The following is a 27,476-nucleotide window of genomic DNA, read 5'->3' as shown; positions in this document are numbered from 1 at the left end:
GTGTTAGGAAGTGTTCTAATTTCATTCTTTTACATGTTGCTGTCCAATTTTCCCAGCACCATTTATTGAAGAGGCTGTCTTTTTTCCATTGTATACTCGTGCCTCCTTTGTCAAAGATAAGGTGCCCATATGTGTTTGGGCTTACTTCTGAGTTCTCTATTCTGTTCCATTGATCTTCCTTTCTATTTTTGTGCCAGTACCATACTGTCTTGATCACTATGGCCTTGTAGTATAGTTTGAAGTCAGGAAGCCTGATTCCACCAACTCCATTTTTCCTTCTCAAGATTGCTTTGGCTATTCGGGGTCTTTTGCGTTTCCATACAAATCGTAAGATTTCTTGCTCTAGTTCTGTGAAAAATGCCATTGGTAATCTGATCGGGATTGCATTAAATCTGTAAATTGCTTTGGGTAGTACAGTCATTTTCACGATGTTGATTCTTCCAATCCAGGAACATGGTATATCCCTCCATCTGTTTATGTCATCTTTGATTTCTTTCATCAATGTCTTAAAGTTTTCTGCATACAGATCTTTTGCCTCCTTAGGCAGGTTTATTCCTAGGTATTTTATTCTTTTGGTTGCAATGGTGAATGGGAGAGTTTCCTTAATTTCTCTTTCTGCTCTTCCGTTGTTAGTGTATAGGAATGCAAGAGATTTCTGTGCATTAATTTTGTATCCTGCTACTTGACTAAACTCATCAATGAGTGCTAGCAGTTTTCTGGTAGAGTCTTTAGGGTTTTCTATATATAGTATCATGTCATCTGCAAAGAGTGATAATTTTACTTCTTCTTTTCCAATTTGGATTCCTTTAATTTCTTTTTCTTCTCTGATTGCTGTGGCTAACACTTCCAAAACTATGTTGAATAACAGTGGTGAGAGTGGACACCCTTGTCTTGTTCCTGTTCTTAGAGGGAATTCTTCCAGTTTTTCTCCATTGAGAACAATGTTGGCTTTTGGTTTGTCATATATGGCTTTTATGATGTTGAGGTAATTTCCTTCTATGCCCATTTTCTGGAGAGCTTTTATCATAAATGGATGTTGAACTTTGTCAAAAGCTTTTTCTGCATCTATTGAAATGATCATATGGTTTTTATCCTTCAATTTGTTGATATGATGTATCACGTTGATTGATTTGCGTATATTGAAGAATCCTTGCATCCCAGGGATAAACCCCACTTGATCGTGGTGTATGATTTTTTTAATGTGCTGTTGCAGTCTGTTAGCTAGTATTTTGTTGAGGATTTTTGCATCTATATTCATCAGTGATATTGGTCTGTAGTTTTCTTCTTTTGTGACATCTTTGCCTGGTTTTGGTATCAGGGTGATGGTAGCCTCATAGAATGAGTTTGGGAGTGCTCCGCCTTCTGCAATATTTTGGAAGAGTTTGAGAAGGATAGGTGTTAACTCTTCTCGAAATGTTTGATAGAATTCGCCTGTGAATCCATCTGGTCCTGGGCTTTTGTGTGTTGGGAGATTTTTAATTACTGCCTCAATTTCTGTACTTGTGATTGGTCTGTTCATGGTTTCTATTTCTTCCTGGTTCAGTCTTGGAAGATTGTATTTTTCTAAGAATGTATCCATTTCTTCCAGGTTATCCAATTGATTGGCATATAGTTGCTTGTAGTAGTCTCTCATGATGTTTTGTATTTCTGAGGTGTCCGTTGTGACTTCTCCTTTTTCATTTCTAATTCTGTTGATTTGCATCTTCTCCCTTTTTTTCTTGATGAGGCTGGCTAATGGTTTATCAATTTTGTTAATCTTCTCAAAGAACCAGCTTTTAGTTTTATTTATTTTTCTTATGGTTTCTTTCCTTTCTTTTTCATTTATTTCTGCTCTGATCTTTACGATTTCTTTCCTTCTGTTCACTTTGGGGTTTCTTTGTTCTTCTTTCTCTAGTTGTTTGAGGTGTAAGGTTAGGTTGTTTATTCGATCATTTTCTTGTTTCTTAAGGTAGGACTGTATTGCTATAAACTTCCCTCTTAGAACTGCTTTTGCTGCGTCCCATAGGTTTTGGGTTGTTGTGTTTTCGTTGTCATTTGTTTCTAGATACTTTTTGATTTCCTCTTTGATTTCTGTAGTGATTCCTTGGTTGTTTAATAGTGAATTGTTTAGCCTCCATGTGTTTGTATTTTTTGCAGTTTTTTTCCTGTAATTGATATCTAGTCTCATGGCGTTGTGGTCTGAGAAGATGCTTGATATGATTTCAATTTTCTTGAATTTGCTGAGGTTTGATTTGTGACCCAAGATGTGATCTATCCTGGAAAATGTTCCGTGTGCACTTGAGAAGAAAGTGTAGTCTGTCGTTTTTGGATGAAATGTCCTATAAATATCAATTAAGTCGAGATGGTCTAATGTGTCATTTAAAGCTTGTGTGTCTTTATTTATTTTCTGTTTGGATGATCTGTCCATTGATGTAAGTGGGGTGTTCAAGTCTCCCACTATTATTGTGTTGCTGTCGATGTCCCCTTTTATAGCTGTTAGCATTTGCCTTATGTATTGAGGTGCTCCTATATTGGGGGCATAGATATTTACCATTGTGATATGTTCTTCTTGGATGGATCCCTTGATCATTATGTAGTGCCCTTCCTTGTCTCTTTTAATAGTCTTTACTTTCAAGTCTAATTTGTCTGATATGAGTATTGCTACTCCAGCTTTCTTTTGACTTCCATTTGCATGGAATATCTTTTTCCTTCCCTTCACTTTCAGTCTATATGTATCCCTTGGTCTGAAGTGGGTTTCTTGTAGGCAGCATATAGAAGGGTCTTGTTTTTGTATCCATTCAGCCAGTCTGTGTCTTTTGGTTGGAGCATTTAATCCATTTACATTTAAAGTGATTATTGACATGTGTGTTCCAATGACCATTTTCTTAATTGTTTTGGGTTTGTATTTGTAGGTGTTTTCCTTTTCTTGTGTTTCCTACTTAGAGAAGTTCCTTTAGCACTTGTTGTAAGGCTGGTTTGGTGGTGCTGAATTCTCTTAACTTTTGCTTGTCTGGAAAGCTTTTGATTTCTCCCTCAAATCTGAATGAGATTCTTGCTGGGTAAAGTATTCTTGGCTGTAGGTTTCTCTCTTTCAGGACTTTCAGGATATCCTGCCATTCCCTTCTGGCCTGCAGAGTTTCTGTAGAAAGGTCAGCTGTTATCCTGATGGGTTTTCCCTTATATGTTGTTTGTTGCTTTTCTCTTGCTGCTTTTAATATTTTTTCTTTGTGTTGAATTGTCGTTAGTTTGATTAATATGTGTCTTGGTGTATTTCTCCTTGGGTTTATTCTGTATGGGACTCTCTGTGCTTCTTGGACTTGGTGAATTATTTCCTTTCCCATGTTGGGGAAGTTTTCCACTAGAACCTCTTCAAATATTTTCACAGACCCTTTCTTGTTTTCTTCTTCTTCTGGGATGCCTATAATTCGAATGTTGGTACGTTTAAGGTTATCACTGAGGTCTCTGAGGCTGTCTTCTAGTCTTTTTATTTTTTTATCTTTTTCCTGTTCTGTGGCGTTTATTTCTCCCATTCTATCTTCCAACTCACTTATTCGTTCTTCTGCCTCAGTCATTCTGCTGGATAGAGCATCTAGAGTATTTTTAATTTCAGTTATTTTGTTATCCATTGCTGTTTGTTTTTCTGAGTTCTTATGAACTGTTTCTTGTACTTTCTCTAATTTGTTATCGAGATTTTGTATCATTTTTACTATCATTACTCTAAATTCTTTTTCAGGCATTTTTCCTATTTCCTCCTCATTTATTTGGTCTTGTGGGTTTTTTTCCTGCTCCTTTGCCTGCATGGTGTTTCTTTGTTTCCTCATGGTTGTCCAAGCTTTTGGGGTTGCTTGTCCTGGTGATAGAGGTGTTTATAGAAGACTGTCCAAGCCTCAGACTAATGTCCAAGTATTGGATTAGACGAATATTCAGTCGGCTATGTCAGGTTCTCCGCTGCCCTTTCCGGTGTCCGAGGCCGTCTGCTGGTGTTCAGCTGGTTCTCTGTGGGAATGACTGCGTCCTTCCGTGCATTCCCCATGCATCTGTGGAGAGGGATGCACTCCACGTCTCTCTACTTCGCCGCCATCTTTTTCTCAGCCTCCTCCCATTTTTAATCCCTGGCAACCAAGTGGTCTGCTGTCTCTATAATGTGTCTTCTCTAGAATTTCATATAAATAGAAACAAAGAGTACATCATCTTTTGTGTCAGGCTTCTTACACTTAGCATAATATTTTGCGGATAGGGTCACCGGTATTGTTTAGTGCGTCAAATAGTTCATTTCTTTCACTGCTAAACAGTATTGCATTGTGTAGGTGTAATCTGCTTGTGCTTTCACCAACTGATAGACACTTGGAATTTTGTTTTGTGCTAATACGAATACTATAGCTGTGAACACAGTGTGCAAATCTTTATACAAACTTAAGTTTTCCTTTCTCTTAGGTAAATATCTAGGAAAAGAATTGCCAGATTATATGGTAAATCTGTGTTTAACCTTTAAGAAATCCAAAACTTTTCCAAAGTTGGTCTACTAGTTTGCATTCCCACCAGCAATATACGAGATTTCTAGGTGCTCTGCTTCCTTGCATTGCTTGGTACTATCAACCTTTTTCATTGGAGCTATTCCAGTGGGTGAACAGCAATAATTCATTGAGGTTTTAATTTGCATTTCACTAATAATTGAGTATCTTTATGTGTACTTATTTGCCATTTGTATATCTCCTTTGGTGGAAGTATCTATTCACATATTTTGCCTATTCTTTTTAATCAAGTTGTCTTATTACTGAGCTATAAGAGTCCTTTACATTTTTTGATAAGTCCTTTATCAAATATATATTTTACAAAGGACTGTGTTTTGCCTTTTCATATTCTTTAGTGTCTTCTGAAGAGCAAAAATATCTAATTTTGATGAAGTTCATTTCATCAATTTTTTACTTTATATTTCATGTTTTCCTAGATAGTGACCTATTGGGGAAATTTATGTTTATCTTCTCAACACAATTGTGGCAATTTTCTAAAATAATAGCTTCTGTCAGTTATCATATTTCTATTAAAGTGTAATAAATGTGACTAATTCCAAAAACCTATTAAATAATAATCACAGATATTGAAAAGTCTGGACCAATTCTTTTAATAGATATAAAGAGAAACAAATTGATACAATATAGTTCTTTTGTATTTGTTTCTTCCCCTAGAGAAAATCATTGTGTGTATTTTTTTTTTTTAACAGTAGGTCCTTTTTGGTTACCTATTTTTTTTAATAAATAAACTTATTTATTTATTTATTTATTTATTTATTTATTTAATTTATTTATTGGCTGCATTGGGTCTTCGTTGCTGCACACGGGCCTTCTCTAGTTGCTGCGAGCAGGGGTTACTCTTCATTGTGGTGCGTGGGCTTCTCATTGTAGTGGCTTCTCTTGTTGTGGAGCATGGGCCCTAGGTGCATGAGCTTCAATAGTTGCGGCACATGGGCTCAGCAGTTGTGTCTCACGGGCTCTAGAGCACAGGCTCAATAGTTGTGGCGCACGGGCTTAGTTGCTCAGTGGCATGTGGAATCTTCCCAGGGCAGGGCTCGAACCCGTGTCCCCTGCATTGGCAGGTGGATTCTTTACCACTGTGCCACCTAGGAAGTCCCAAGTGTATTTTTAAAAACCCAAGTTACTTCTATGATATATATACACACGAGGGATATGATCATTGTGATTTTTACAATTTTCAAGTTATCCCATTAAAGGTGACAGATGCTACCTTTCCTTCTTCCTCACTTTGGGATACAGAAGTGATGGTGAGTGAGTCACTGGACAATGAGGACACAGACAACATGCTAAGGATAGTAAGCAGTAAGACAAAAGAAACATGAGTTTTAAACCCATGGAGCCACCACAGTTTCCTAGCACCAAGTTAAACCACTGTAATAAGGGGCCGCTGTTGCAGCCACCGTCCCCAGGTTCTAACTAATGAACTAGCTCCCAATGAATGCATTTAAGTGAAGTATGTATCCAAGCAACTGGCACGGTGCAAGACAGAGTAAACATGGTAATACTAGTTGTTATACCACAGTACGAATTTAGAGACTAAGAGAAAAATTCACAAAGTAGTATTTTCTTTAAGCTAAGACATTTTTGAAACAAATAATTAAATTATTTTGCTATCTTCTGGTAGATTCCAAGTAAGTGGGATAAAGTTGTATCACAACATTAAATAGTTCAATAACCACTTTCTTTAATATGAATTATATTTGGTAACATAATAATAAAAGAAGTTTTTTTTTTTTAATCAAAAGTATTGATGGAAGTTCTTACCATGGAAAGGTGTTCATTCGTACTCTGTTCTTATAAATCAGAATTCCTCCTGACATCACTCCAATCATAATTTCATTGTTACTTTGATCCTTCAAAAAACAACAAAAAGAGAAAATGGCAAATCTAAAATAACAAGCTTTAACTGATAAAGATGTATTTTAAAAATATGATCAGTTTTTTTTACACACTATGACATTATATCAAAGGCAGCAGTTAACGGCGTAATATTTACAAACCCATATGGTAACTGTTACATCATAAAAATAAAGTACATACTTCAAATCAAACTTAAGTGTTGCATTATTAAAATTCATTAATCTAAAACAAAAATGATCTCAGGATTTCCCATAGTTTATAACTGGGACTGACTCTTTGGGATAGAAAATCAAAGATCTTCCCATCTTGTAAAATGATGTTAGTATCCATCTTTCCATTTGTAAAACTATTAAGATCGAGTCATTGTGTAAATATGATGGTAGGACTGCAAAAGTGAATAAAACCTGGAGTTCAGAGTTTGGTGAAGGGCAGCCTTTAATAAACCAGTATTTCCAATATAATGAGAAGTTCTGTAACGAACACAATATAATAAAAACATCACGGGAGGGACTTCCCTGGTGGTCCAGCAGTTAAGAATCCACCTTCCAATGCAGGGGATAAGGGTTCAATCCCTGGGCAGGGAACTAAGATCCCATATGCTGTGGGGCAACTAAGCCTATGTGTGACAACTACTGAGCCTGGGCACTCTGGACCCCCAAGTGCCACAACCAGAGAGAAACCCACATGCCACAGTGAAAGACTGTGCATTCTGCAACTGAGACCCAATGCAGCCAAATAAATAAAGAAGTTTAAAAAAGAAAATCATGGGAGTACAGAGTGGGAAACAACTGCTGGAGAGTTTGGAAGACTCCAGAGAAGAAAATTTGAAGTGTGCCCCCTCCCCCCATTTTAGATTTATTTATATATTGGCTGCATTGGGTCTTTGCTGCTGCATGCAAGCTTTCCCTAGTTGCACAGAGCGGGGGTTACTCTTTGTTGTGGGCTTCCCACTGCAGTGGCTTCTCTTGTGGAGCACAGGCTCTAGGAGCGCAGGCTCAGTAGTTGTGGCACATGGGCTTGGTTGCTCTGCAGCATGTGGGATCTTCCCAGATTAGGGCTCGAACCAGTGTCCCCTGCGTTAGCAGGAGGATTCTTTTTTTTTTTCAAGTTTTTTTTTTTAATAAATTTATTTATTTTATTTATTTATTGGCTGCATTGGGTCTTTGTTGCTGCACACGGGCTTTCTCTAGTTGCTGCGAGCAGGGGCTACTCTTCGTTGCGGTGCACAGGCTCCTCATTGCAGTGGCTTCTCTTGTTGTGGGCCCTAAGCGTGTGAGATTCGATAGTTGTGGCATATGGGTTCAGTAGTTGTGGCTCACGGGCTCTAGAGCACAGGCTCAATAGTTGTGGCACACAGGCTTAGTTGCTCCGTGGCATGTGGAATCTTCCCAGGGCAGGGCTCGAACCCATGTCCCCTGCATTGGCAGGCTCTTTACCACTGCGCCACCAGGGAAGCCCTGAATTGTGCTTTGATGAGTGAGTTTTCATGCTGACTGATCCAACTTGAACAGCTGACCTGAACTATTAACGAGCAGAAGTAAAACTTTTATCAGCTGCTAATCAACCTTGAAATAGTTCTGCTTCTTGACTTGAAACATACCACAGCAAGTTAACACAGCAATAATGGTTTTATCCCTAGCATTCATGTGATCAGAAGATAGAACTAATTGATGAAAATATAATCAAGATTTAAAATTGTCTCCCTAGGGAAAAACCTTTACAATATAGTCTCAATAATTTCTAATTAAATAAAATATTACTAAAATTAACCTGATAGGTAAGCTAACATGTAGCAAGTGGCCAAACACAGCAGTGTATATTAATTTGTCTGGCTGCTCCTTCTTCTTTCCAATAACCAGAACTGCTGCACACTATTATCAGAATCTTAAATCATTTTTTAAAGGACATCAATTAGAAATTTGAATCAAGATGGCAGACTGAGGCTCAAAGATGGCAAACTTAATATATGCTCCGGTTACTCCTTCTGCTCCCAATCTCGTAAAACATCAGAGAAGAGATATGAAAACAGAAAAAATCTGTAACATTTGAAAACAATCCATAACACGTAAAGGTATGTAATCAATGGACCAGACATTTTGAGGAGTCTGTGAATACGAAGTGGATAAGATCAGATTTAGGGAGAGAAAAATAATTCCAGAAAACCACAGCCCAAGGGGAACCCTCAAATTACCATCAGGATGATCAGGTAGGGAGAAGGGAAGGTAATCAGCTCCTATCACCCCTACAATCTAGACTGAGTTACAGGACGTAGAAGTGTGTGTGGCCTAAAACAGCAAGTGTGGACACTGGAGACAGGAACAGAGTGATCCCCAGAAGGGATGGGGAACCCAAAACTGAAAAGAGCAAACTATAGACCCATTCTACCTGGCAGTTCCTCCTTCTTTCCTCCAGCACCTAAAGCAGGCTGCAGTAAAGACAAACATCACACATGACCGAGTGAACTAGGAATCACAAATACAAAAGAGGTACCAACCAAGGACCACCAAGCACTAGAGAAGAACCACTGCCATTAAAGAGATACACAAAACTCAATAAATATGTAAAGCAATCAGGCTGCTATGTTGGCAGAAAAAACATGTTAAAAAACACTTCAGGGATATCTAGGAATTCAAATTTTCAAATGACAGTTATCTAGACTGAAGTGTCATTTCCCAAGGTATTGCCAGAGTTGGGCAAGAGAACACAAGAAAATAAGTATCATGTCCTTAATGGATACAAATGCTATTAATTCCATTGTACAGAAAAATGAATGCTGACCCCCTTATTTTATGCTTTTCTTTTCACTTATTACTATTTAATATTATGCTATATGTTGACTTGTTTAATCTGTTTATTTTTTCTCTTCTTCACTAGAACCTAAGTAGCAAAGTACAGTGCCTTTGTTTTGTGCACTTTCAGGTTCTTAGATATAGAAAGGTGTACCCATTTGTGGAATGAATGGACCTCTGCTATCTAGGAAAATGCCTCCACTGTTTAGCTTGGCATTGAAAGGTTTTAAACAACCACTCCATCCCATTTCATTTTACCCATTATAATTAGTAAAAACCTGTTCCCATCAGGCCAGTTCCATGCTTTTTGTGTGCCCATAATTATATGTTTTACTTAATGCTGTTTTCATCTCTTCTTCATGTCTCTCTGATGAATCAAATCAAACCTAACCAAAGTCTAGATCAAGTCTATCCTCTGTGAAAACTTCATTAGCCCAACAGAATGAACTGAACTGGACCATGAATACATGATCAGCAAAGTCCAGACTGTGGGAAAGTGCAGGTGAAATGGTTCAGTTCTTTAACAAGAAAATTCTAAGGAACAGTAAGGGAAGAAGGGTTTAAAAAGACATTTAAAGTTATTCAGTTAAACAACAAGCAAGATCAAATTATAGTATCCAGGAAGGCACACTGGGTGATAAAACCACAAAAGAACAATGTAGGAAGGGGCTGTGATTGGGACAGTATTTTATAAAGAGGGTTTCTGGAAAGGCTGGCTAAGGTCTACTGCTGACCTGGGTAGTATTTACAAAGATGTTCACTAAGATATACATACTTGTATATGTGCTTTATTTTACAGCACATTAAAAAACAGCACTGTAAACAGGATGAGATTTGGGATGACTATGAACAAATGTTCTAATATTCTCTGCCTATACCTCAACTGTCCATCACGCTTCCCTGCAGTGCCCTCCCCTCCTTTCCTGTGAAGACCACGGCTCTATGCTCTCCACTAAGTAGCTAGGACCACTGAACCACGCTAGCCTCTCTGCAGTCACACGGTAAGAGTACAGTAACAACACAAAGCCACTAAAATTTTCCATTTAATATTTTCAAACCACAGTTGAGCTCACGTAGCTGAAACTGCAGAAACAGAAACCATGGAAAAAGGGGGACCAGTGTATATTCTTCTAGATCTTTGTTTATATATACAAAATATAAATACATATTATTTATAACCACACAATTTTTTTAATCTACAAAAACTGGGATATATTACTTCATAATTTTTCTTTTGTACTTACATTTTGTAGATATCTTTTCACATCAATAACTCATCAATTTTAACTGCTGCATATTATTCCAAAATATGGATTTATAACAATTTCTTAACCATTTGTTGATTCATTTAGAGATTTCTAAATTTTTAATATTACAAACAATGCTATAACAAAAATCCTCGAACACATTATTTAATACACCTCTATAGGGGTTTCCTAGGTGGTGCAGTGGTTAGGAATCTGCCTGCCAATGCAAGGGACACAGGTTCAATCCCTGTTCCAGGAAGATCCCACATGCCGCAGAGCAGCTAAGCCCGTGTGCCACAACAACTGAGCCTGCACTTTAGAGCCCGTGAGCCACAACTATTGAGCCCATGTGCTGCAACTACTGAGGGCCATGCGCCTAGAGCCTGTGCTCCACAAGAGAAGCCATGGCAATGAGGAGCCCGTGCACCACAACAAAGAGTAGCCCCACCCCACCGCAACTAAAGAAGGCCTGCACAGCAAAAAGGACCCAACACAGCCAATAAAATAAATAAATAAATAAATAAATTTATTAAAAAAAAAAAAAAAACTCTATAAAAAGAATGGAGTCTGAGAAATGGAAGTGATCAAATATTATATTAATATTTGCACTCCAAAGGGGTTTTACCAAGTTATACTTCAACAATGTGTCAGAATGTCCCCTTTCCATATTCTGGCCAATAATGGATATTTTTAATCCTTTGAATTTTCCCTAATCTGATAAAATTTGTATCTCGTTTCCACTGTTAAATTTTAGAATATCAGGGAAAACAAGCAATTTTTCATAGTATTGCTCATTTCTATTTTTCCTGTGAAATGCTCATCTCTGTTTCTCCTGTATTTCTACTTACATGTACTAAAAAATTATTCTATTGTGGGAACTCTTTATAAAATATGAATGCTAAAAAATTTCCTGTAATATATGTTGAAACTGTTTTCACCTTTATGTTTCCCCCCATATATCATTAGTTTAAAATTATGTTTGTATATTTTTATGTAGTTAGGTATAAAGTTAGGCATAAACACATTCATTAATGATTAAAAAAATATTTCTGTGTGCCTTGCACAGGTCTAACAGTATATGTGAGCTCAAACAAGTTATTCAATGAAAGTGAATACAAGTAATGATCTACTGATACTTCCATAAAGATACAAAAGAACCAAAAAAGGGAAGAAAAAGGAAAAGCTATGTCTAGAGAGGTCTGAAGAGTAAAAGCACCTGGCAGAATTATGGAAAATCACTGTGTGATGTGAATATTTCAGGATGACACAGGTGAAATCACATACACAGAAGAGATTCTTTTCTCTGTTTCAAGGTATTATATTTTTAAATTATTTGATTATTTGAACCAATACATCCAAAAGTCTTCAAATACATGCAGGTTAAAAACAAGGTTTTGGAAGAAGCTACAAATTGATCCTTAAAAACAGAAACAGATATCATATGATTAAATTAGTTAACTTCTATGTGTCTCGTTTTCCTCTTCTGGAAACTAGAGTTGATAATACTCTTACTTCACAGGGCTGCTGTACGGATTAAACGAGACTAATATACATAAAGCCCTAAGAAGGACTGTCACACACACAGTAAATGCTGTAAGTGTTTCCTGTGATTATCTGTGACCCGTACAGTAAAATCTCTCAAAATTACTGTCCTCAAAGTCCTTCTTCAGTCCTCTCTAATCCATCACTGTACCTCCAAAATACAGTAACTTGCACATTTCTAATCCAATTCTCATCTGACATACTTGATCATGTCAGACTCATTTGGCTTCAAAGACACACATGTGTCTGACAGAAAGAAAAACTTTCTATCTAAATGGCTATTTCTTCCTCATCTAACCTTTAAAATCTGAAGTGTTCAGCTCTGAGGACCTCTGATCTTCAATTGCTACTAGCTATGTTCCTCCACTGCTCCCACGTCACAGCTTTAAATATTATCTATAAGCTGACAATTCCCAAATGTACAGCTCTCGTCCAGACCTTGCCTCTCAGCTCCAGTTCCATACATTGAATTGCCTACCTTCCTTCTTTCGATTGATAAAAGTCTTATAAGATTGAATGTCCCAAGACTAATTCCCGACCCACCCTCTCAAATCTGCTTCTCTCTGATTGTTACAAACTAGTGAAGTTACTCCATCTTTCTAGTTGTTCAGGCCAAAAACGTTAGAATCATTCTTTGAATCCTGTTTCTCTCACACCCTACAGCCAATATTACCAGTCAGCGCTGTCACTTCCAGATTCAAAACACATGCAGAATGGGGAAGTTCCCTGGCAGTCCAGTGGTTAGGACTCCTCACTTCCACTGCAGGGGCCCGGGTTTGATCCCTGGTCAGGGAATGAAGATCCCACAAGCCACACGGTGCAGCCAAACAAACAAAAAAAAACAAATAATAATAATAATAATCATGTAAATCACACCATGTCTTTTATCTCCTCAAACCCTGGACTGGCCTTGCTTATAATTAAAAGCCAAAGTCTGTAAAATGTCTTATAAAGCCTTGGCCCACCTGGACCTTCTCAACACACTCCTCTCCCAGCTCATACTATACCAGCCATGCTGGTCTCTTTGCTGTTCCTTGAACTGCTGAGCACACCGTTTCATGACCTTTTATCGCCATTTCTTCTGCTTAGAACATACTCCCCATGGATATCTGCAGGACTCCCCCAGGTCTGTTTACCATCTCAGTAAGGCCTTCTCTGAAACCCCATTTTTTATTGTCTCACTCCCCTTCCTCAGCTTAATTTTTCTCCACAGCATCTATCACAATCTATTACCTATTTAATTTATTGTAAGAAAACTGAGTAGAATATACAGTAAGACGCACAAATTTTAAATGCACAACTCAAAATTTTACAACATGCATAACTTGAGTATATACACTTATATGTAACCACCACAAACCAACACATACATTTTTCAAAATCCCAAAAGGCTCTCCTCAGGAGCCTCCCAGCTAATAACACACCTTCTGGGGGAACTGCTGTTCTGACCGCTTCTATCAGGATAGACTGGTATTTTGCCTGTCACTGAATTTTACTTCCATGGAATTACACACTACGTACTCTGATATACTCAATTATTCACTTACAGTCTGTCTTGCCCACTGGAATGCAAGCTTCATGAGGGTGGCATTTTATCTACTTTACTCACTGTTATAACCATGGTGTTTATAAACAAGACTTGCGGCACAGAAGGTGCTCAATAAATGTTCACTGAATGAATAAGTGAATAATCAAAATAGCACCATTAAGCTTTCCTTTTCTTCAAACTGAAGGGCAAAAGTTATTTTTCAGTAGAATTATCTTCATCAGTATTACAAATGCCTATGGAAATAAGATATTCACAATTAAGCCTAAAACTTGCATAGAACTGTTTCAGGGTTAATTTAGAGCATCCTATACCTAACCAAAAATCTAAGGCCAAGCCTTCTGTGATTACATTTACATCTAAATAACCAGGAATCAGTTTCTCAGGAAAACAAAAAGTTTGTCATACTAACTTCCTTATAAAACAGATTAAACTTGAGGATCCATGGCATAGATACTGTATAGCTCTATTATGTTACTTTATTCCACTCTCACAGTGTAATAAATATTGACTGATTTTCTAGTAAAGAAGGCAGGTATTTAGTGAGCCCTCAAGCCAGCCGTTTAACAAGTTATTTAGGCCAACAATTACTCCTGAGGTAGTGCTTTCTTCATTTTTAGAGGTCAGAAATTCTTTACAAATATGTAAATTTAGCTCCCACAATGTTCCTTGGTATTTTTTTTAAAGAACTTTTATTGAGATACAGTTAACAGACAATAAACTACATATATTTAGAGTGTACAATTTGGTATCCCAATCTCCCAATTCATTCCCCCCCAACCCTCCCTGCTTTCCCCACTTGGTGTCCATATGTTTGTTCTCTACATCTGGGTCTCTATTTATGCCTGGCAAACTGGTTGATTTGTACCATTTTTCTATAGTCTGCATATATGTGTTAATATACAATATTGTTTTTCTCATTTCACTCTGTATGACAGTCTCTAGGTCCATCCATGTCTCTACAAACGTCCCAGTTTCATTGCTTTTTACAGCTGAGTAATATTCCACTGTATATATGTACCACATCTTTTTTATCCATTCCTCTGTTGAGGGACATTTAGGTGGCCTCCATGTCCTGGCTATTGTAAATAGTGCTGCAATGAACATTGGAGTGCATGTGTCTTTTTGAATTATGGTATTCTCTGGGTATATGCCCAGCAGTGGGATTGCTGGGTCATAGGGTAACTCTATTTTTAGTTTTGCGAGGAACCTCCATACTGTTCTCCATAGTCGCTGTATCAATTTACGTTCCCACCAACAATGCAAGAGCGTTCCCTTTTCTCCACATCCTTTCCAGCATTTACTGTTTGTAGATTTTCTGATGATGCCCATTCTCACTGGTGTGAGGTGATACCTCATTGGAGTTTTGATTTGTATTTCTCTAATAATAAGTGATGTTGAGCAGCTTTCCATGTGCCTCTTGGCCATCTGTATATCGTCTTTGGAGAAATGCCTATTTAGGTCTTCTGCCCATTTTTGGATCGGATTGTTTGTTTTTTTGATATTGAGCTGGATGAACCGTTTATATATTTTGGAGATTAATCCTTTGTTGATTCGTTTGCAAATATTTTCTCCCATTCTGAGGGTTGTCTTTTCGTCTTGCTTCTAGTTTCCCTTGCTGTGCAGAAGCTTTGAAGTTTCATTAGGTCCCACTTATTTATTTTTGTTTTTATTTCCATTACTCTTGTTCCTTGGTATTAACTAAAGATGTTCAAATTATTTTATATGTTCAAGATTAATTTGATATCCATTATTTCATCAACTGATCCTAAAACAAACTTAGGGGTAACTAATCATTATTCTTTCTAGGTGAGCCTGAGAGCAGTGCACAGAGGCGGCTGGGTAGAAATAATGACGGTATTTGTACCTGTGGCTTGTTTAGAAGTATATTTCTTAACTCCCAAATATGTGGAGGATTTTTTAAGTTATTGTTTTGTTATTGTTTTTAGCTCAATTGTACCATGGTCAGAAATTATATTCTGCATATTTAGAAAGAATGCATACTCTGAATTTGTTGGATACACTATTCTACATAGATTAAATAAGTCAAGGGACTTCCCTGGTTGTCCAGTGGAATCTGCCTTACAATGTACAGGAAGCAATTTCGGTCCCTGTTCAGGGAACTAGGATCCCACATGCCATGGGGCAACTAAGCCCCGGTGCCACAACTACTGAGTGCACTTCAACTAGAGAGCCTGCGTGCCACAAACTACAGAGCCCACGTGCTCTGGAGCCTGCACGCCACAACTAGGGAAGAGAAAACCCGTACGCCATAACTAGAGAGAAGCCTGCATGCCTCAACGAAGAGCCCACATGCCGCAACAAAAGATCCCATGTGCCCCAATGAAGATCCTGCATGCCATAACTAAAACCCAAAGCAGACAAAAAATAAAGTAAATAAATAAATCTTTAAAAAAAAGTCAAGTTTGCTGTGTTGCTAAAATCTATATTATGCTGATTTTTAAAATGTCTATTCCATCAGTGATTGAATAAGGGGATTTAGACTCTATCATTTTCTTTTACTCTGTGACAGACTTGTTAAGAGAATAAAAGGGCAAAACCAAAAGTGGGAAAAAAATATTTGCACATCACATATCCAACAAAAAAAGTGTATCTAGAATATATAAAGAGTTCTCAAAATACAAGAGTTAAAAGAGAAAAAGAACACATTATATAAAGGGAAAAACACTTGAACAGACATTTATCAAAGAAAAGATACAATATTCAATATCATGAGTCATTAGGGAAATGCAAGGTAAAACCATGATGAGATAAAACAAACCTATCAGAAAAGCTTAAAAAGAAACAAAACAAAACAAAATGGAGAGCACCACATGCTAAAAAAGATATGTGAAACAACTGGAATTTGCAAAGATGCCAATGGGGAGGCAAAGTGATTCAGTCAGTCTGGAAAACAATTTGGTAATTTCATATAAAGCTAAGTATACACTTACTATATGACCCAGAAATCCCACTTTGGGATTTTTACCCTATAGAAATGAGAACTTAAATTCACACAAAACCCTATAAACGAACGTTCGCAGTAAGCCTATTATTAATAACAAAACAAAACAAAAATACTTGGAACAACCCAGATGTCCTTCAATGGATGAATGGAAACACAAACCATGGTACATCCATCCAACGGAACACAATTCAGCCATACAAGGCATGAACTAGTGAAACACACAGCATCCTGGATAAATCTCAAATGCATTACTGTAAGTAAAAGAAGCCAGTCTCCAAAGGTTACACACTGTAGGATTCCATTTATACGACATTTTGGAAAAGACAAACTATGGAGTCAGGGAATAGACCAGGGGTTGCCAGGAATGGGGTAAGCAGGAGGCTGGACTACAAAGAACAGCACGAGTGAGGGTTTGGGGTTTTTTTGGGTAAGGGTGGTGATGGAATTGTTCTGTTTCTGTTCGTGGTTCCACGAATCTACACATGTTAAAACTCATACAATTGAACACCAAGAAAAAAATCCATTTACTATGTTATTTTAAGAAACAAATATTCCTATGCTCCCTCCCTCAAATCTTTTTTTCTTTCTTTTTTATCCTGAAGTTGTCTTTTGTTCTTTACTTTTCTACAGTTCCCTTTTCCCTTATTCATATAATCTTCCAGGCATACTAAATGTTTTTTATTTTTTCAAGTAGGCCATGTTCTCTCTTGATTTCAGGTCTTCCTTCATCCTGATGGCTCTATGATGAAAACCACTCCTTCAGCTAATTCGTACTAATTTTTCTGGCTTCAGTAAATTACATCTAAGAAGACTTCCTTACCCTCTGCTCCCAGGCTGGATTAGAAGTTCCTGCCATAGGATCCCACAGCATTCTGTACTTTCCCCTTCATATTCTCAAATATTTAACTGTTTGTACATGCTCTAATTATTCTTTCCCCGCACTACCCTGTGAGCTCCACGAGGGCAGGGATAACTGATGTTTTTGTTCACTAAGTCATCCGTAGTTCCAACACTGCAAGGCACATAACAGGTTCACCACAATGAAGGGTCTAAGACTTCTTCGTATTTTGCAGATTGCTATAAGTAACTTAGTTCTACTCTGATATTTTCAGCCTACATTCTGAAGGCAGAGAGAAAAGATCTTACTTTGCTTTTCAAAATAAAATATTATTTCAAACATACTTTCACTTGTGATATTCAATTAAAACTTAAGTATCTTCTTTATGTGTCCTCTCCCCTCTACCTTTTGTCCTTTTTGTTCCTGATGCTGCAAAATTCCCCTTCATGTTCACTGAACATCTGCACGTTTTCTGAAGTTCTCCACATCCACATACAACAGAAACACCTTTTCCTAGCTGGGTTGTGTTTTTCTTTTTGTCTGTACAAAATATTAACAATTTAAATTCCTTTAACTTGGCACTCTACATTTATGGCTTTCTGAGAAAGAGTTTTACAATCTAATAATTTAAACAACAAAAAAAATAACAAACAAATCAATAAATAATAATACGGTTAATATGTACGAGACCCAGCCACGTCACTTAAGTTAAAAAAAGGAAAGCCCAACATTCTTTGTATTTTATTGACAGCAGTCAATGACAGCAGAGAGCAGTCTAAACGACCTTTAGAAAACTGCTTTAGCACTAAAATGACTGATTTTAGTGGTCTTTTTTGCTGTAAACCACAGTCTAGTATACATATTTAAAGTTTCATTTGCTTTAAACTGTATTATAATAAGAAACAAAATCCAGTGACCATTATGTTACCTTTGGAAAATCATGTTCAAAAGTAACAGCCCGCAAAGAGGGAGGAAGGGTGGAGGGCCCATTACAAAGAACACAAAAAGTTCAAGAGAGACTTAAACATTTTAAATGGAACCAGACAGACTTCCAAGTCACAAATGCTCAGAATTACCAGACACAATCAAATGGAAAAGCAAGTTGTTCGGTTTTTTACAGGAATGACTGACACAAGCTTTGTAAAACATAAGAACTAATGCACCCCTCCTAGAAAATGGCCAAGAGAAGCCCTAAATAAAACCATTACATGGAATGGAACTCTGAGTTCTCAAAACAGTCTGTCTGTGGGTCTGTGTATGTCTGTATATTAAAATAAATTCCAAATAACTATCTAAGGAAAACTCCCTTTCAGGCTGGTATCCATATTAGGCTTAGTAGTTTGTCCCAAGAAAATATAAAACCTGCCACCAATTCAACTGATGATTACCTATAATTCCACTTTTCATTAGGTACAGAGAATAGGGGCACTTCAGATATTTCTACAGGAATATTATCTCTTGATAAAACAATCATGAGAAGGAATCTAGGTGAGGAGACACACAAATGAAGGTCAGCCACTCACAAATACGCTTACGGCAGGAGGAGGACAGTCTTTTGGAAGCAGCAAATTGACACAATGAAAAAGAAGTGAGGGTGTTGCACAGGAAAAACCAGTGATTGTAAAATTCCATCCTAACAAAGGGATTGGGGGGCAACCTAAATATGTAAATACGATTGATTTTTGTGCTTTATAAATAAACATTTATAATGATATTACTAAACGATGAAAATAGTAACAGTAATATAGGCCTCAGCGAGGTGAAAGTATCTTTTATGATAATGATTTTCATAAAAGTTAAAAATACAAACTACTACTTTTCCTGTAACAATTTTTACTTTACAAAGTAAAAAATCTAAAGGTACTGTCTCTTATGGTCAGCAAAAATTATCCTTACAACGTAACACACTACCTTGAAGAAAAATAACATGAAAAATCCACTTCAACCACTCTTCCTGTCAGGTATTGAAACTTCAGTGATTGTGACTGTGAAAATACTTATATTTAGAGGAAATTTTCAGTGCAACTATGTTGGTGGCACTCACTATTCCATTTGCTGCCTAATCCTCTCAGGGCATTAGAAAATGTTTTTGCTGAATAATGGTGCCTAACTCAACAATATCAAAATACACTTTCTTCACTTACCCTTGCATAGTGGAATTCAACTCCATAGAGTTCTAAGGTACGTGCTGTGTTCAGGTAATTAAATTCTGCTTCTGCAGGAGATAAGCCTCTATAAAAACATCATTAGGTTAAAAATTATAACAATCACAAATATGACCAAATTACAAAAAGGCTATTCATCTAGAAAATTTTCAGCATTCTGATTAAACCTTTTACAAAACACCATGCACGACGACTCCTCTTAGTTCTGTACAGTAACATCTAACTTTTCTGGAGGGTACATTTTCAGTAACACAAATTATGATTTTGTAGCATATTTCCTTATTTTCCAGAAACACAAGAATGCACCAGGTTTTTGTTTTTTTTAATTTTTATTTTTTATTTATTTTTATTTTTAAGCTTTTTATTTTGTAATACTTATGGGGCTTAAAGTTGCAAATATAGTACAAAATTCCTATAAATCCTTCAACTAGTGTCCCCTAGTGACAGCATCATTTATATAACCATAGTACAATGATTGAAACCAGGAAATCAACACTTATATGATATGACTAACTAATTTACAGATTTTAATCAAACTTTCACGTTTTCTCCCTCAAAAGCCAACCTAGGATCCCACCTGGCAGTCAGCTGTCACATCTCCTTTGTCTCCTCCAATCTGTGACAGTTCCTCTGGCTCTCCTTGTTACTTGCCACTTTGCACCAGGTTTTTAAAATTCCAAGCTATACATATGGGTGTTACAAAGCCACTCTCAGACTTAACTTAAAACAAGTATTTTCAAAATTTGGTCTACACTGCATGTGTGCATTTAATCACACAGGGTGCTTCTGACACGCAGTCTCGAGGTGAGCTCTGGAGCAGGGCTTCTCAGGGTGTGGTGCACAGACAGCCGCTGACTTGTAACAAGGACAGAGACTGAGAGTATCACAGCCTTCTGTAGCACTTTGGCAGAGTAATTTTATGTCTGTTGCATCTAACAACAAAAAAAGTACTTGTAATTTTTTATGCCTTTGTTTATTTCTCCATTTTACTTTTCTAGTAATTCATTTTTATTATATTTTTCAGAAGTATCATTCCATGAGAGATTGAGGGGAAAACTGGTCTTTCAACACAGTTTCAGAAGTACTGTTCTACAGAACCTGATACAGAATAAATAGGTCCAAATTGTTTACATTTAAGAAATATTCCAGGTGATTCTTATGAATACACATTTGAGAAATACCGCTGTAAATGCAAAGCCTTTAAAAAGGCAATACTGTATATAGTTCTAACAACCCTGGTTATCTGATATTATCAGGCTATAGCAGAGCAAAAGTGGCAAATTAAAAATGCAAAGATATCCACCCGTCATTCATTAATGACATCAGAAAAGGGAGCAAGCAGCCTGCCAATGTATCATCATAAACATGGGGTTCCTCAAAAAAGACAGATACACTTCAGTTTTCTATAAAATTCAGTAAGTTAAATAAACACTTCCTCCTCCCCCACCCCCCACAAACTGGATGATTCTATTTTTTCTTTCTTTAAAGATTTGCAGAATCATTTCTTTAAAGCAAACAGAAATATATCATCAATACCTTGTGAAATGTACAAACTTTTTCCTGACAGAAGAGATTTTTCATTATTGGCAAATGTTTTAAAAATCTAGTTTATCTTCAAACCCTTGGTTCAGATATGCAATGTGTGGAACTTTTATAATAAATGGCATTTACTTTTAGACCAAAACAGCCTGTGCTCCACATGAAGCCAGTCTATTAAAATTCTCATTCATTAGTCTTATTTCAGACTACGGGTCAGCAAACCTTTACTGGAAAGAGCTGGATAGTAAATAGGCTTTCAGGCCATATGGTCTCTGTTGCAACAACTCAACTCTGCTGTTACATGAAAGCAGCCGCAGACAACGTGTAGACAATGAGGGAATCTGTGTTCCAATGACTGTTCGTTTATGGACACTGAAAGTGGAATTTCTCAAAATTTCATGTGCCACAAAATGTTACTCTTCTTTCGATTTTCTTCAGCCATTGCAACTGTACAAACCATTTTTATTAGCTCATAGGCCATACCAAAGGAGGCAGCAGGCCATGGTTTGCCAACCTGTTGTAGACACATGGGCCATTACTGAATGAAAGTGGGTTTCCTTATTAAGAAGAGCTAATATTTCTTCAGTGCTCTGTGCCAAGCACTGTTCTGAGTACTCTATATATAAACTCACTTAATCCTTATAATAACACCAGAGGTAGATAGTTTTATCATCCCCAATTTACATGTAAGGAAACAGAGAAACAGAGACATAGAGTGATTGGGCTGAGGTTACAAGACAGTAAGTAGCCTCATCAGAATTTTACATGAGGCTGAATGAGTCTGGCTCAGACTCTCAGCCAATTGGTTACACTGCCTTAGTTCCTCCATGAGTATTCGGAATGTATGGCAACACAAAACTCAACTCTTAACCAACAGACAATATGATTTTCTATTCAAAGCAATAAATCTCTTCTTGAAAACTCATGTTACAGAAAATCAGACTCACAAAATATCAAAGTTGAATATTGTTATAAATGAAAAAAAATGCTACTATTTTAAAAGAATAATTTTTATTAAATTTAGTACTACATAAAGTTCCTTTTCTCCTCTTGGCTCACTACCAAACAGAATTGAATCCTTTCACACAGCTAAAAACTAAGAAAGAATTGCTAAGTAGACTGAACTGTATATTGTGAATATATTATTAATATTCTAAAATTCCTTCTTAAAGAACTGGTGACTTTCTATAATAGCAAATACACATCTGTTTACATACAGCTTTATGTTTCTTAATAGACAGGAAAACAAGCCTCATATATTCTATGAAATAAGTGATGATTATCTACACTGCTTTACAGTAATCATACTATTTGATATAATAGTAACTGTTCTATATTAAGGAAGTACAAAAATCACATTAGAAATAATTTAAAACATTTCTCTAGAAAAGATGCCATTAAGAAGTTTACCAAGTAAGCAGAAAAGGAAATAAATCCTTACGTATGTTGCTGATGTAATTTTGCAATTTCTTTTTCAAAATCTTGAGGTTGACTAGGAATGAAAGAATAATCTGAGAGGTAGCCTGGCACGTTTTCTGATTGACTGTAGTCTCCAAGTTCAGCTAATAAATGGAAAGAAAATACTCACACTTCAATAAACACATTTTTCAAGTTTTACAGCCAAATCAGCAATGTCAAGAATTGGAAGTAAAATATTTGTTTCTACTGTTACCATTTAAGCAAATTATCACAATGCACTTCACATTCTTTGAGGTCTTAAACTACTTCAGAAAAATTATTTTCAGGAATCAAAGTAATTGCTAACTAACTGGATGTTTCATTACATTTTCTGTGTAGTCACTTTTTTCTGTATAGCAACATATGTCTGAATAAATTGCACATTACAGGCAACGCACTATCAACAGAGACCGTGCAATCACGTGCTGTTCGGCCCAGAAGTCTACTGATACTTACACTGAACAGCAAATGAAGCCAAAAGAGCAGCAGTGTTGTAAGGACAGGGCAATCTAATAAAACAAAACAGAAAATAACTCAAGGTTAAACACAATAATTTTAAAAGCACTATAATTTATATTATACTAATCACACTCAAAGTTTCTATGTGACTTACATTTTAACTATTAAGTAATGAACTTATCTGATGAAAGGAATTCATGCTACATGTAGCCATCTTTCAGTAGATAATCTGTTTGCAATGTTCATGAACTACTTAATACAGAATTAGAAGTATTTTTAAAGCCCATTACTAAAAACTTAAAATAGCCCACCTTCCAGTAAGAATGTCTTGTTTGATTTGCAAAAAATACTGGTACCTTAAAAAAAAAAAAAAAGTTAGCATTTACTGGAATTATAACATTTAGAGCTTTAAAAACTATATATTTATATTAACAAATAAAAATGAAATATTCAAGTATTTGCTTTTATAATACATTTATATTAACAAATAAAAATGAAATATTCAAGTATTCGCTTTTATAATATCTTTACATGTCAGCACATGTAAAGATATTTTAAAATAAACTTTCATAAATACATGAGTTCAAATATTTAGAATTCTTTGATAAATGAAATTTTATACTTATATTTTGTTTCCCTAGCTTCTATTATAAAATTTTCATGATTTTAAGAATTACATGACTGAGGGAGATTAGGGAGAAATACTCTCAAGATTGGTGTATGCAGAAAGTAAAACTGGGAAGCACAGAAAACTTAAGTCACAGACATAGAAGAGCTGACAGTAGCAACACACTAGAGACCACACTAGAAATCACTCTTCTGGCTGAGCCAGGAAGCCAGCTGCAAGGACAGGTCTATGTGTTGATCACCATCTCATCAGGCAGCATGAAGCTGCTAATTGTAGAAAAGCACTTTCCATCTCCATTTGAGTTAAGAAAGTTCTCTTTGGTCAGACACACACACACAAAAATAAGTTCCTTTCCCTACTATTATACTCTACTATTGAAACTGCCAAGTACCCAATTTCCTTTAAAACCACAAAAATGTAAGTATCCTATAACAAGAATGCTGAGGTCACTTACAGGATGGCCTGCCCTTCTGTCCCTGCTAGTGGGTAAAGTTATCCCCTCACAGACTTATCAATGCCTGGGTAAAGTCATCTGTGCTGTATCACGTGGGCAGAAGATAAAATTCTGTGGCTTTCAATGTTTAAACAGAGAATTTTAAGACTTTTATTTCACTCCACTAAAAAAAGTACACATACTCCAAGAGCCAAAAATCACTTAAAATTTTCGTTTGGCTGATTAAAGTCACTAATAAGTTCCATGACAATATTCAAATTACCAAAGAATGTAATTAAGGTTTTCAGAAAATCATATAAAAACGCTGATACAAATATCCTGGCTTCATATATTAATGAAGTACATAAACTCTCTGTGAGGCTTAATACATAGTATTACAATACTACCTATATATTCAATCCAAGACAACATATTTCTATCTGGCCTATTTGGCTTCCTGGTGGGAAAGTCTTATAGTTAGGATTGAAAAGTGTATATCCTTGACATAATATTGTAAATCCTACACAAGTAACACCTATGTTTCCTGAATTTGATGTACACACTGAGCAGTAAGGATTGATAGAGTAGAAACCAGAATAAAAGTCCTAAGCCAAACCAGCCTGTGATCTTTGGCAAATTACTTAAAATGTAGAAATATGTTTAAGCTGTAAAAATAATACAATAACATACCATGCACTAAACACCTATTAGGTACTGAGTATACCTAAGCACTAAAAAGGTATGAAAGAAATGTCATTTGTATTCTAATGACTCCTAAGAAAACGCCAATTCTAATTATGCCAGCACCTGATAATACAAATGACATTTATAACGAAAGGTCTGGAACTTCTTTCTTTTTTTTACCGCTAATCCAAAATAGAATCTCAAGTCAAGGAGGTGTAGCAGTAGGTTTCCTCTTTTGTGGGGTTTTAACTAGTCCTTAATATTTAGCAACTCTGGCTAAGGGTGTCCTACAACTAAACATGACCGTAACAAGAAGGCTCCCCAAGCACTAAAGTTTTAAAGGAATATTTTTTAACCATGGAATCACCTGTAAGCCTATGCCCAGGTCCCATCTGAGACCTATTAAATCAGAGTACCCAGGGGTGTGGCCAAGGCATCAGCATGTTTTAAAGCTCCCCTGTAAGTGATTCTAATTTGTAATCAGGGCAGAGAATCCTTCATCTACACAATGTTAATAAAATTAAAATTTGCCATTTACTTCATTTTAGCAAACAACACCAGTTACAAGATTCTAGGACATTCCATTAGAAAGGATTTTTGAAATAATGCATTATTTCTAGTGAAAACAAATATTCTAGATTGATGGGCTTAGCACAATTTCTCAATTACTACCAAACGTGATTTTACTTTATTCTACTTCATGAAGATAGTCTGACTTTAATTATCAGTGAGAAACATTTATTCCTTGGTTATGTCTTCAACACAGGCCATAAAAGAACCAACACATTGAAGCACATTAAGAAATTTAAAGACAGTTTTTTGAGTGAACTAAATTATGAATATGGCTACAATTGACAATATCTTAATTGCTTATGTTAACAAACTTTTCATAAACATTAAATACATTAGAAATGCAATTAAAAGTTACTGGTCTTTTATTTACACGTATTTCTTATAATTTAAAAATCTAATTACATAAATATATATGATGAAATACTTCATTACTTGATTTCAAATTACAAGTACCAGTAAAAAATGCATTTTGAAAATGCTTTGTAATTCACAATTTTCAGTAATTCAGAGTAGTTTCCTTGAAGTTCCTCCAAAATCAGGGAAAGTTTGACTCTACTGAGAATTATTAGGATAAAATATCTTGTAATTTTAATTACAACAAAACCTAAGAGCTACAGTATTAAACTAAACATTCATATGATACAACTTTACTTTTCAAGATAAATTAGGTTGGATATTATTAGTGTCAAATGTTAGGACTGCCTAATCCAAGATTATATTCCTGAGTTCTATTATAAAAAAGGTAACACCCTGCCCCCCAACACACACACAGAAAAGAACTCTCCAAAGTTCTTTGTTCTCCACTTTACCACAGTATTCTAAAGGATAACCAGTACATTAACTCTAACAGCCTACCTCCAGATGGCTTCAGGTACTGCTTTTTAAAATGGCACCCATCTTTTACAGTAATTCTGAATTCAGGCTGACCTGTATTCTTATATCCTATAACTTACAGAAGGTATAATATGCTAACTTTTAATTCTGTCTTTTTAAAAAAAAACTAATTAATAATTCTTGTCTTTCAAACAATACACAAGGTTATCATTCAGGTTTTTCTTAATGACAATGACCACACTGTGGTTATTCCCCACTATTTCCACCGTAAACAGTTCACCTAACATTTACACACTATCAAAACACTCGTCTGGGTCATTCTTGTGTATACTTTGTCAAGCAGAAGGGACAACAAAATTAACTATAAATTAAGATCAGACTCAATGGCCAGTAAAGTGGGCATTTACAGGCCTGGATGTGCTAGTGCACTCTCTGCCAACATTCTTTACAAACATGCCACTCCTTCACATGATGGTTATACATTTATAAAGTCTATGTTCTCCTCAATGGAAATAAAATATATACAGAATATGTTTTTACAAGAAAAAAAAAAGCAGATAATTCTCACTACGCAGAATCCCTTGAATACGACTGCAGCATCATTTAATTACTCCAATTAGTTACAGCAGTACTTCTGAACCATTTTTTAAAAGTAGAAAAAGTTAATATTTATATGGCTTGGGAAGCTGTTTGTGGCTGGATGGGGTGGCCCTGGGGTTTCAATCTCCTAAAGCCCTCCCAGCCATCCAAAAGAGGAGGAGGAAACTTATCTTGAAACATCTATAACCCATTCTGTGTGCTGGCAGGGAAGCTCAGAATTATGTCATGGTAATCTATTTTTGCCTAGTTAATTTCAAATTTTCATAATACTTTTGACAATATTTTCAAGTAAAAATATGCTCCATAAAAACCCACCTTGTATATTCTTCTTGTAACTTGTTGGGGTCACTTACAAAAAATTTGACTCTAAAGTTCAAACTGTAAGGAGATCCTCCTAGAATTAATAAAAGCAGTTCTAATTAATTAGATCATATTAATCCTTTATCTTTATAAAGTATACTTGTATAACATCAAATAAATATGTTTGCTCACTCTTTAGCTGCTTCCTTACTGGTTTGTTTGGATCCAGCCACCTCTGAAAAATAAATAAATAAGACTGATTTCTTTTTTCCTTGAAGAACTAAAACATCAATTCTTGCAAATCTGTTCCATTTGAAGACTGATGCTAAAAACTGCATTTTTTGAAAAAGCCTAGGTAGAGGGGAAAAAAAAATCACTAAATTACAGACTCATATCAAATACAACAAAATAATACTAGAAAGTATTGAATGTATTTGTGCTTTTACTCTTGATTTCAATTCCTCATTAAGTTATACAGTGTGCAATAACCTCTATTCCAAAA

At 36.0% G+C, this 27,476-nt stretch overlaps 1 protein-coding gene across 2 annotated transcripts in view; it reads right to left on the bottom strand.

Annotated features, from left to right (window-relative positions):
* Nucleotides 1-27,476, bottom strand: part of PTPN4 (protein tyrosine phosphatase non-receptor type 4) — a 198,944-nt gene that overhangs the window by 83,541 nt on the left and 87,927 nt on the right. The window contains exons 4-10 of one of the 2 annotated variants that reach the window (XM_057744775.1): nt 27,167-27,209; nt 26,990-27,089; nt 23,234-23,278; nt 22,920-22,972; nt 22,447-22,567; nt 19,446-19,533; nt 6,276-6,364 (exon numbers count right to left, since the gene is read on the bottom strand). In XM_057744775.1, the coding sequence (XP_057600758.1) occupies nt 6,276-6,364; nt 19,446-19,533; nt 22,447-22,567; nt 22,920-22,972; nt 23,234-23,278; nt 26,990-27,089; nt 27,167-27,209 (539 nt within the window). The remainder of the gene's footprint in view (nt 1-6,275; nt 6,365-19,445; nt 19,534-22,446; nt 22,568-22,919; nt 22,973-23,233; nt 23,279-26,989; nt 27,090-27,166; nt 27,210-27,476) is intronic. The other variant, XM_057744776.1, reaches the window with a different exon arrangement.

This window comes from Hippopotamus amphibius, chromosome 8, assembly GCF_030028045.1.
Source record: "Hippopotamus amphibius kiboko isolate mHipAmp2 chromosome 8, mHipAmp2.hap2, whole genome shotgun sequence".
NCBI classification, from domain to species: domain Eukaryota; kingdom Metazoa; phylum Chordata; class Mammalia; order Artiodactyla; family Hippopotamidae; genus Hippopotamus; species Hippopotamus amphibius.
Note: the sequence above shows the minus strand (reverse complement) of the source record. Positions and strands in the feature narration are given on the sequence as shown.